This window comes from Parasteatoda tepidariorum, chromosome 5 (assembly GCF_043381705.1).
Source record: "Parasteatoda tepidariorum isolate YZ-2023 chromosome 5, CAS_Ptep_4.0, whole genome shotgun sequence".
Lineage (NCBI taxonomy): Eukaryota > Metazoa > Arthropoda > Arachnida > Araneae > Theridiidae > Parasteatoda > Parasteatoda tepidariorum.
The window spans coordinates 1,838,324-1,850,405 of record NC_092208.1 but is presented as its reverse complement, the minus strand read 5'-3'; the positions used below and the strand labels follow the sequence as shown (position 1 = coordinate 1,850,405).

Here is a 12,082-nt window from a genome sequence, read left to right as displayed (position 1 = left end):
CACTATATTTTTTCTCCGGCTTATTACCATTGCACGATATGCCGATTTGATAGATTGATTCTTACAATTGATAGATTTTGCGGAAAGTAGTTCAACAGCTATTTTCTTTCCCTTGCTTGTACAATGTTAAAATAGAATTTCAAAAAACTAATTACAAAGCATATATTTTTGATCTTTTTTTCATTGTTGAAAAATGTGGCTTATCAAACAATAATACCAAATAAATTTGAAAAATAACTGGTTGACACGTTGAATGCCATGGGGGACACAGGTGACCGGCACTGAGTTTGTTCGTAGCCAAGATTATTAGAAACGCATAATTGGTAATGCTTTTAATTTTTTTTATATTATTATCGATACGAAAATGATTTGAAGAAATTAATGCAATGTAGAACCCACAAAAATAATTTTGGCCAGATGGGCAAGTCATGTAAAATTAGCAATGTGTTAATTAAAAGGATTGGAGGAGGGTTGAAAAATACGGAATTTAAAAAAATAGAAAAAAGCTGTGATCGCCTTATTACGATCCCATTGGTGAAATGCTTTTTCTTTCTGGATTGACTCCGTTAAACATTTCAAATCATGGACTGTCTCAATTGATGTTTGTCCTCTTTCATATGCTGCCTATGTACGTGTTTCGAAATACTTTTCCTTCTTCAGCATTCATATTTATTTTTAAATCATCGTCCAGCCAGTCATTATAAGTTAATAATAAAAAGAATGTAAAAATACTTTTAATTATTATTCTGTAAATACATTAAGAATGCCTGCTAGTGAAAATAAAGATAAAAACAGCAGAGGTCTCCATAGCAACGCATGTAATGACTACGCATGCACACTGTTTACTATTACTCTTGAACACAGTTGAAAAGTGTTGACGCCATCAAATCCAAACTAAGACCCATTTTGCCAATTGGTAATAATCCATTTTTGTCATTTACGTAGATTTTTCTGTTGCGTTTCGAAATAGGCCAATGCGTTTCAAACCGCGTCTTCCGAAACAGAAAAAATGTCCTTGACCTTAGCTTATCATTTTAGTAAAAATATTAATTTTGGTATTATGAATTATTTATGTCTTTTTTTTTTTACAGCAAGTTCCTCTGTACCAATTTTACGAAAGAAACGTGAAGGAGCGTGTTTCGTTTTGTCGAAGTGGCTCAAAAAATTTGTCTCCCATCATGTGGATTCCCGAGGCTTCTTCGAGTGAAGCAAAATCTCCACAACTCTCGGTTGTCGAGCAACTGAGTCCAGAAGCAGCTGACATCAAAATGCTTTGGTGTGAACTTCCTGAGGTGAGTTTCCTTTCATTGGTTGGTAAAAAGGATTTTTTGTACTGTTAAACTTCGCTACAACAATATTTTAGGGACCCAAATAAATAAATAATGTTGTAGAGGGATATATTGTTATATTGAGGGCCTTCATACTTTGGGGACACTGCTTGGGCCAGCTGGGTATGAAATCACACTTCACTTAAATCAAAACACTCTCGAGAACTGTATATAAAACGCTCATTTTATTGGCGCTCTTCACGTGGTGTTCACTAACACACGTACACAGGGAGGAGGGATCTCACAGAGCACTTCAAAGAAACACATTTTTGAGGTTCGTATAGATGGCGCTTTAACAGACACAGTAAGATTTTTTTTAAATGTTAATGTTATATATGTATGTTACGGACGGGGAGTGTCGATGAAGCTTCAAAGCAGTCTAGGGTTGCATTTTAAAGCTTTTATTATGACAAAAAACACTTAAATGGCAGTACAAAATAATTAGAGCTGGAACATCTTAATGAGCTCGCTCCCCGTAGCCGTTCAGTGAGAGAATGTCCGGGAGTCTGCTTACTTACAGGTGGCGCTGCATGGCGTATGCAACATGTATTAACTATAAATCTATTTAAATATTATATAAAAATTTAACTTGCAGAGTGTTAATCGTGGTTAAATATGAAATCAGTGACTTCCTAAGAGATTAGGGGGGCAATTCTAAGAATGGAAGGTTTTGGGGTGGTCTATGTACGTTGAATACTAAAGCCATTCACTGTGGCGAAAAGAAATAAGATAAGTTCATACATAATCAGCCGTGAGTCTTCTCGTGTCAGAAAAGACGGGGGGGGGATAGCAAAATATGATAAAGTAAGATTTTTTACATTAAATGAATAATGGGGCCAATAATAAATGGAGAAAATAAGGTTGAAATATGAAGAAAAAATTGTTTTACAGGGGTTTATTACTTTAAAGAATATCGCAACATTGAGAGGAGGATAACATTAATTCTTATGCAAGTTCGTTGGGACCACAAAACATTATTGTAATAGAGGGAGTCATTGTTGTATCGGATGTTGTAGTAGCGAGAGCTTACTGTATTAAAAAAGAAACGACCCTAATTTTAGTTTTATACGTTGACCACTACTCATAAAATCATTATAAAACTATCCTTTTATGCAACCGTGATGACGGTTTTGTAAAATCTAATTCTATAGGACGTTTGTTTAAAATGATCAAAAACACAGCTTTTTCTTTAGCTTTGAAAGCATGTAAATAGCAAATTTCTCTGTGCCTTCTGTGAAAAAAGGGACTGAAGCTATAGGAGTGAATTAAAGGTCTCAATTTTAATAGGCGCACCATCATTAGTTTTTTTTTTCTTTAAATCCGATTTTTTAAAGTGAGTTTTATCTCAATGTCTAATTTAAGATAAAGAAATTTTTTAATACAAGGGACAATTATTACTTACAACTGCAAATTAAATAATTTCTAAAAATATGTGAATTACTATGTACCTTTTTAGGTGAATCTTAAACTCAAATTTTATGTTTTTTTAAACAGAACAGTTTTGGAATATTAATTATTAAAATAATTATATAATGAATTAATTCGTATTAATTTTTAATTTATAGTACCATTAAAATAAACATTAAATCTTTAATATTAAAATTATGAGGTAAAACTTTATTATTACTGAGGATTACTGAAAATCATTATAAGTTATGTGTGATTATTACTGAAATCATAATTTTCAAGTTGGCATCTCTGCTTCTGTGAAAAAAGGGAATGATGCTGTAGGAGTGAATTAAGGGTCTCAATTTTAATAGGCAACGGGCACCATCATTAGTTTTTTTTTTTTTTTTTTTAAANCATCATTAGTTTTTTTTTTGTTTAAATCCGATTTTTTAAAGTGAGTTTTATCTCAATGGCTAATTTAAGATAAAGAAATTTATTAATACAAGGGGCAATTATTACTTACAACTGCAAATTAAATAATTTCTAAAAGTATGTGAATTGCTTATCCATTTGAAATTTTTCAGATGGTGTTATTCACTTTTTCACTCTGTTGTATAAGTTTCTGAAATTACCTGTAAAATCCCCTTTTTATATGCTCTTCAAATTTGACGTCATTTGATTTTTTATTTATTTATTTAGTTAACTTTTTAGTTTTGGATACACAGTTAAAGACACAGTTTATTTTATTTGTTTGTAAGGGAGAGCCAGAGAGATACTTTATAAGCTTATATTCATGATTAATATTCATTTTTTATCAGCAAATAGTTATAATCATGAACTCAAGAAAGAAAGACATATTTGTAAATTTTAATTACTTCTCCAGGTCATCATAGGTATGTAAATGGTATAGGTATGTGTAAAATTTTAAATATATTATAAGTAAACTGAGAAATATTGAAAAAAAAGGAAGAAAAAACTTGTTTAAAGGTTTTTTTAATTTTTCAATTTAAACTGTTTTTTTTTTTTAACTCATGAAATTTGTCCGGAATTTTGACTTTGAATTTTGGCTCACAATCACCCATGTTCATTACACTCCTATTGGTATATCTATATATATTTTAAAAAATTTATTCCTCTACATTTGAGTTGTGTGAACTGACCATGTTGAAGTAAAAGCAAATGTGATCTCACAAAATTTTTTTATGTTTATTTGTCTCTGATATGTTAAATATTTTATAATAAAAAAAGATTTAGGGTACAACTGTTGTACCAAACTTCTCTAAAAGGTTAATATTTAACATTTGAAGGTTAAATAACATTAAAAACAATAAATAACATTTGTAGGTTTTATGTTAGTGTTAAAATTTATGTGCGTAACATATTGTTCGTGAGTCAATTTATTTCCCTTTATTTATTTATTTTAGCTTCTAACATTTATTTCAAATTTTTGTGAATATGAAACATGCATTATATTACTGTTTTAGTTTAACGTTTTGTGACATTGCTTTAGTTAAACGTTTTAATTAAATAATAGTTCAATTTTAAGAAACTTCTTTCTTTTTTTTCGCATTTTAAGGGCATTTTCTGTATTTTTTTGGTGATCAATGTCCAGGCTCTAACAATCCTGAAGGTTTGCGGAACATTGCAAAAGCAATGCCCAAAAGACTGTATTTTATAAATTTGACAATAAAAATTTTATAAAATATTGTTCAAATGTTTTTTTATTTTTATTTAAAGGACCAAATAAAATAATTTTATTGCATTTATTTGAAGAATGGAAAAACGGAAATATTTTTTCCATTTGCAATCTAATCTGTATAACCTCTTAAAATTTTTTTCTTGAACAGATTCTTTCATTTTATGTAGATATTGCTAAATTTAACAACATCTTGTTAAAATGAAGAATTTATAAAATTAAATGGAAATAAAATGGGAGAGAAGGATTTTGTGGTATCCGGTAGAGAAATTATCTTTGAGTTTAATTTTTTGTGGGCAAAATAATGTCGTAAGACAAAAACTCTCATACATGCAAATTACTAAGAGTTTTTTTTCTTCCTGTTTTTAATTTTATTTCATAGGTTTTTTTTTTTCATCTTATATTTTTATGAATGTTGGACAGTTGATTAACTCCAATTCAATTAAACACAAATTATTATTTTCATTGATTGTATCGGGATAGTATGACTTAGTTGTTAACAAGTTCCTCTTTTATTTTTTAATTAATAAGCAAGGGTGCCACTCTTCAGTTCTGGGGACTGAAATCAGTCTTGAAAGAAAATCAGTAGTTGGAAGTTTCATAATTTAATATCTCTTTTCAATTTGTTTTTAATATTAAAATTTATGTATATCCTTAAAATTGTAACAAATGTTTGCTGTTAAGTAAAAATAAAAATTACATTTTATTGTAAACATTGGTAATCTTTATAATTACTGTGAAATGATCAAGTAATGATGTAGCTCATTAATGAAAAAATGAGATTGAACTTCAACGCTTGCTTGCTAAAACAAAATTTGTACTATTGTTCTATCTAAATATTCATGTTTTTATTTTTCCCAAGCGTTTTTTAATACTGCCCCAAGTTAAATTGAGATTATTATTTTTTAAAAAAAGAGGAAATTATAGAGATAGGACAAAAAATAAATAATGATGAAGTGAAAAAATAAATGGAGATATGTATAGCTTAGAAAAAATTGGTTGTTTATTAATCAGTGGTTGATGTAAAAAGATGTACAAGGTTAGCTGTTATATTTATCTAGTTTGATGTAAAAAATAAATTAATAGAATGAAAGAAAAAAAAAACTTGATAATTATAATATATAAGTTCTTATTATAGAAAGATACATTCTGGAGTCGGTGAACTGTAAATGTCTGAAAATTCTAGTAAATAATTCTAGATTGTGTTCATTTATCAAAAAAAATAAGTTCCGTCTTGAAATATTTTTAGAGTGGCACCTATGAATAAAATCTCTCTTTATTTTTATTTTTTTTCGTTTTCTTGCAATGTTGTTTCATACTTAAGGATACTTTATTTATTTATCTTATAGCAAAGTATTAAATACATTACATTTTTATCATTTAATTATTATGATTTTATTTATTTTTGTTTATCTCTTGATAAACAGCATTGCTTTTTCTTAGTTATTTATTCTATTTGATTTAACTTTAAATATGGATTGTTTATATATTTATTAGCATCTAAGATGATTTGGTGTTAAAAAATATGTTTATTTTATTTTTATTTTTTAAATTATTGCTTAATTAGGTTTTCTGGTGTTTATTGTATTTAGTTTGTTTATTGCATTTTGTTTGTATATTGCATTTTTGTTTTCAGAAATGTTCTTACGTTTTAATTAAATGTGGTTTATTTCAATTACACATATTTATATATTTTTATTTATTATTTTTTTTTGCAATTACTTTTTTCTTCTCCTTTTTTGAACGTTGCCCTTATTTTCTCTTTCAGTCATGTTCTGACAATTTTTTATTTCTAATCGTAGATTATATCACCCACTTTTTTTAAGTGAAATAATTTATTAATGTTTTCTTAGAATTGCAAATTTATTTCTAATCTGAATTTACATTTTTATTAAATATAAATTTAGTTGACTTTTTTTTTCAATCCTAGAATTTTGTGTAGAATTATCTGGATTGCCAGTATTTTGCTTAGAATTTTGCCCAGAATTACCTGGAAAATTCAAGGAAGAAATTTTTTCTTTTTTGTGTGTGAACTCTGCATTCTGCACTAAAATCACAATTAATAAATTTATTTTTCTTTTTCTAAAATGAATGGATAAATAAAATTCCTTTTTTCTTCTTCTTTCTGCTGCACATAGGATAGCTGAATCTTTTTACTGCATAAGTAAGTACACTTGTTGAGAAGCAGTTTTGTGAACTGTAAACATAAATGAAAATTAAATATTAACAGCAAATAGACTCTTTTTTAGTTTAAATTAGAAGTATCTTTGTTAAAAAATTTTACTTAATTCTGTTCCATGTTTTAAATTTTTTTTAATATTTAATAGGATTAATTTACTTATCAAACTTGAAAATTATTTTAAAAGTCATTTGTTTAAATATAAGTTGAGCTAATTCTTTATATTAAGTATAAAAGAAAAAAGTTGAAAAAAATGTGTCTTAATTCATATAAAGAACAAAGGTGAACTTATTGTCTGCTTATTTCTTTTTTTAAATTTTAGCAGCATTATTTATTTTATTGAGCATTCTTTCAATAATTTTATTTTATTACTAATAAAATGTCATGTGTGTGAAAATTGGTGTTATTCATCAATTTATTATATTGAAGAATGCGTGTTTTATTGCATTATATTTTGAATAATGTATCTTTAATTGAATAATACATGTCTTTTTTTTACCTTAAAAACCCTAATGTTAAGAAGGAAAAAAAATTATGTACTTATTAAAGTGAGAACGATATAGGACTTTCCACTGTTATTTTTCAACCTCAGCAGTAAGAACAACCTTCATTTAATCTTGAACTTATACTCTTCTATTTAAACTAAACTCAGTGGCGCGACAGGCCATAGAGGGAAAAGGTCTACTGTGCCCATCTCTGTTTTCTTGACCTTGGGCTCTGGGGTGCAGGAGCAGATGTTCCGGTCAGATGCCTAGCCGAACGTGGAACCCTCAGTGTTTAGTTCCCCAGCAAGCTCGGTACTCATTTATCGATCCACTGAAGGGATGAAAAGCTGAGTCGACCTTGCCCGGCCTGAGGATTGAACCCAGGACCTGTGGCGCGGAAACGCGAAGCTCTATCACTTATCCCAAACTTATGACTTTTGAGTACTCTTTCTAAATTTTTCGTAACGCTGTGTACCACTAATAATAAAATGAATGTATTTTTTTAAAAATATGTTTACTTTTCTTTTTTGGTACAAAGTTTTCGGTAAAAAATTCTATGTTAGGGATAAAAATTATATTCTGTAAAAATAATCAAAATAATTAGAGTTCATTTCAAACCTTTACTATAAAAAAATTGCGCAAAAGTTAAAAATCACAACTGACTGTGGACACCACTAATTATTAACTGCTAAATCTGCGAAAAATAGCTCAAAGGAAAATACGACATCGTAAATTTTCATGGCTAGATTTGTTTTTAAATAAAATTTGTTTAAATTTTCGTTTGTTGCAAAATATTTCGCGTAAAAATGCGTACCCCCGCTAAACTGTTTCCGTACCCCTGGGGGTACGTGTACCACACTTTGGAAAAAACTGCTCTACCCAATCAAGTTCACGGTTTTAAAACTATGTGAAAGTGATAGGAAGTCGTAAGCCCCAGATAATAATGGTCCAGATTTCAGTGGTATTTTACTAAACTGTATTGTCAGGAATTGAAGTGCAAATATTCAACATTTGTTTTTATATAATGAAAGGTGAAAGAGAGTGGAATTTTGGAAAGAATATCTGCCCAAGAGTTAAAACTTCAGGAAGGAATATTTGAGTTCATCCAGTCTCAGGCATCCTACGTGAGGAGCCTGAAAGTCCTCTACGAGAATTTCATTCAGGCTCCAGAGTTCTCATCCGTCCTCAGTAAACACGAACAGGACGTCCTCTTTTCAGACATCATTCACCTCAAGGAAGTGAGCGACAGGTAATCCTTTTTTTTCCATATTATTCAGGGTTAGCTGATTAACCAGTATTGAAATAGTCACAAATACAGTGCCACCATTCAAGGTTATAAAGTTGTTATAAAATTTGTAGTATTATTTTTAATTGATAATTGAATCCCCTCATTTGTGACCTGGATGTGATATGAACTTGCCAATTGAAACGACATAAATGCATCTTATGTGGAATATAAGGTTTTGAAACTGTCAGCTAAAAACGTTACAATTCAACTAAATGGTAGGCAATCTACTGTGTCCATAGACCATGTAAAGCCAGCATAGGGTAAACCAACCAGTGAAGGAACATTTCAAATATATTGATTAAAAATAAGAATTTGAAAGTTTTTCTTTGATTAGTAACAATAGCTTACTGCCAAACAATAGGAAGTCATCTAGCAATGTTTTGGATTACCTGGTCAAATAGACTTCTAGAGAAGTCTATTTGACCAGGTAACAAGGTGTTGCAGAGATAATAACAAATTCAAAATTTTTTCTAGAGAAAAAATTTTGAATTTGTTATTATCTCTGCAACACCTTGTTTCTTTGAAAAAATTATAAGGTGAGTGTTTGTATTTATATGTTTGAAGTGGAATTAATTGCATGTAATAGTTTTATTTTTCTCACTGTGAAAAAGAGAATTCAAAATATAGTTATTGAAGTTACGTTTTATTTTTTTTAAGCATCATAGCATAATAAAGTACTGAGATAAGGGGGTGTTTATTCACTGGATCACCAAACGATGAAAAACCAGTGAAGGAACAAGTGTTCCTTTACTGGTTTTTTTTCTAAGTTAATGAAAATAAAAGATAAACTTTAATTTTCTTGTACCTTTAGTGATGTTCCGCATCAAAAGTATGTTAAAAATACGAAAAACAACTTCTAACCAGTGAGGGAACAGGCATGTTCCTTTACTGGGCATAGATTTCCCAGTGAATGAACAGTATGTGTTAATATGTTGACACTTTAATTTTCAATTCATGATTACAAAAAAAAGTTAACATTTTCCAAGTATTTATATGTTATAATTTCAAGAATAGGCTTGTTTTTAAATATTTGTATGGCTTATAAATTCATAAAGAGCATTAAAAAATAACCAAAATTAAGTGTTCCTTTACTGGGTGTTCATTCACTGGTAAGAGCTGTTCCTTCACTTGGTCTTCTTACTACTTGTTATTTGAACCTCCAAAACTTTAAAACAATATTATGTAAGTTCTCTACAATTTTTTTACATAATTTGCAATTAGTAACAAATATGTTGACACTGTCATTTAACTAAAATTACGAATTTTGAAATTAATATGGTTTTTTAAAAGGTAAGCGAAGCTTAATTGTTCCTTCACTGGTTAGTTTACCCTATTTGATTCCTACTACAGAGAAGGTTGAATCAAACTTACGGGTTGTAAAACCTGGAAGTTCCAAATCCTTACGTACAGAAAAAAATCATTCTCCCATGGAACCCGACAAAATTGTGACTAGGTCTGGAAGACATGTACACTTTCCCAGCAAAACTGGCAACTTATGCTTGTTATTAACATTATTAACTGAGCAAGGTTGTTTAGTATAAAATATTATTTATCAATGATGTAAATAGTGTAATATTCAAAATTTTATGTGAAATATTATGTCGTTTCAGAGTATGATTCTATGTCACTGGGGGGATACTCTGTAGTATTATTCTTAATCGATAAGGAATCGATTAAGCAAGATGATTATAAATTATTTCTTATATGTTGGATAGCAACAGTTTGGAGGAAAAATGGAACAGCTATGGTGAATAAAATATTTGCTAACCTTCTGAGGAAGTCTCTCTTGTATTAAGGTGATAAAACAACACTTCAAATGCAAGGTTACAAATGACCCTATTTGTTGACTCAGGGCTTGTGATGTAGCTGTACTATCCCTTAAAACCTTGTGGATAATATGTCTGTCTTCTCGGCTGTCAGTGATGGGGGGATCGTTGAGATTGCAGGGCGTTCCGTGCGACCGTCACAAGCCCATTGATTCCATATTCTGCTGACAGTTGTGAGATCTCGACCAACGCGAGCAGCAATACTTCGGTACGATAAGCCGCAATCCCGGTAGGCCACGATTTGACCTCGATCAAACTCAGGCGCATGTTGGTAGGCATTTCTCTTTCTTGCACGCTCAGGTCCGTTCTTTTTCACACAAGAGCCATGCTCAAATTCAATTTCTGTATGAGAAACTTACTGTCAGATCTCTTCTTTTAAACACATTGTAGGTGCTGCTTCCACCTCTTTCATTGCATGAATGCTCTGATAAGCTAATCATCTACATACCGCAACATGCTTTATCCGTCCTGCAAATTTCACATTCATGGTGTGTTGCCTTCCTGGTGTTGTGATTTTAATGGCCAGTAGTGTGTATGTATATATATTAGTGCATATAGCCTAATTATACTTGGGAAGATTTCTGTATCGTGATCAGTGCCAGAATAATCGCCAAGTCTTGGTCACTTCCGGGCAGTGGCCCTCGAGAAACTGAAAAAACATCTAAGAAAGGGACCCGTACGAAAGGTACAACCCTTAGCCACCCTGAGCAAACCTCTACATTCGACATGCTATTCAGCAGCTTATCGATTGTAGTTGGCGCGACAGATCGCAATACAGATATATCCTCCTATATATATATATATGTATGTATGTATTTTAAAAATAGTTTAAGAATATTTTTTGAGCTCTTGAAAAGTGCTTATTTTTTGTTCAAAAAGTTGATTACAAACCCTGTTTAAAAAAAAATTTTATGTGAGTGATTTGAACACAGTTTTGTTGCCACCATTTCAGTTTTTCAAAACCTTATTATCTCTGTGTAAAGGGAAACTATCTTATTTGATGTATGCACACATTGGTGGTAATAACCATTAAGTAAGTTTGTATAAAATAGAATTAAGCAAAGAAATTATGCTATATAATAAATTATATATATTGTATTATATATACGCCATTTCACCGCCGTAACTCAGAAACAGGTGCCCACTGGGTGACGAAAAGAGAGTATCAATTCCGACGTTTCTGAGACTAATGGGAAATAGATTCATATGCCTGCCTTTTTAAAACAAAGTTTCAAATTATTTCAGAATTTCAAATTATTGAGGCTTATATTTGCAATGTTCTACTGTATATTCTGTTATTTCAAAAGATTGTATATTGTCATTTATAATGTAAATTGTACTTGATTAACGTATTTTTCCCTCATTCTTACAGAATACTGTACGATGTGACTGCAAGATGGGGTGACAGTATTTTGATACCAGATATTTGTGATATTATCTTGCATCATGCCCAGTTGCCCTCTTTTTCAATATACGTAAAATATTGCTCAAACAGAGTGTATCAGGAACGGACTCTAAAGGAGCTCAAGTGAGTTTTACTTCTGTTTTATTTCTGTTCTTTAGCCATTTTATTATCCTTGTCACAAAAATCATGCTCGTTATTATTGAGAAAAATAAAGCATCACCACTGGCCTCGGCAACTAAAATATGAAAAAAGAGTGATTAAAAAATTATCTGTCCATAACCACTTTTTTTTTGTTTACTGAAAGGGCAAACCCTTATTCTCTAAAACACATGTTTTGTCGCCCTCCGTGGCAGAATCGCGGTGACAATGTCACAGAACTCTACAGATTCCTTGCTGAAAGATTTTTCTTTTGGGAAGTAAAAAATTTTGGTTTGCTTTTCTGCGGAAATTTATATGCAAAATTTAATTTTGGTATTTAAGCAATCA

General features: G+C 30.3%; 1 protein-coding gene across 1 annotated transcript in view; it reads left to right on the top strand.

The window, feature by feature from the left end:
* LOC107442238 (uncharacterized) overlaps positions 1-12,082 on the top strand; it is an 81,040-nt gene that overhangs the window by 27,421 nt on the left and 41,537 nt on the right. The window contains exons 8-11 of the mRNA XM_071180872.1: positions 1,092-1,292; positions 8,109-8,326; positions 11,564-11,719; positions 11,901-12,012. Coding sequence (XP_071036973.1) covers positions 1,092-1,292; positions 8,109-8,326; positions 11,564-11,719; positions 11,901-12,012 — 687 coding nt within the window. The remainder of the gene's footprint in view (positions 1-1,091; positions 1,293-8,108; positions 8,327-11,563; positions 11,720-11,900; positions 12,013-12,082) is intronic.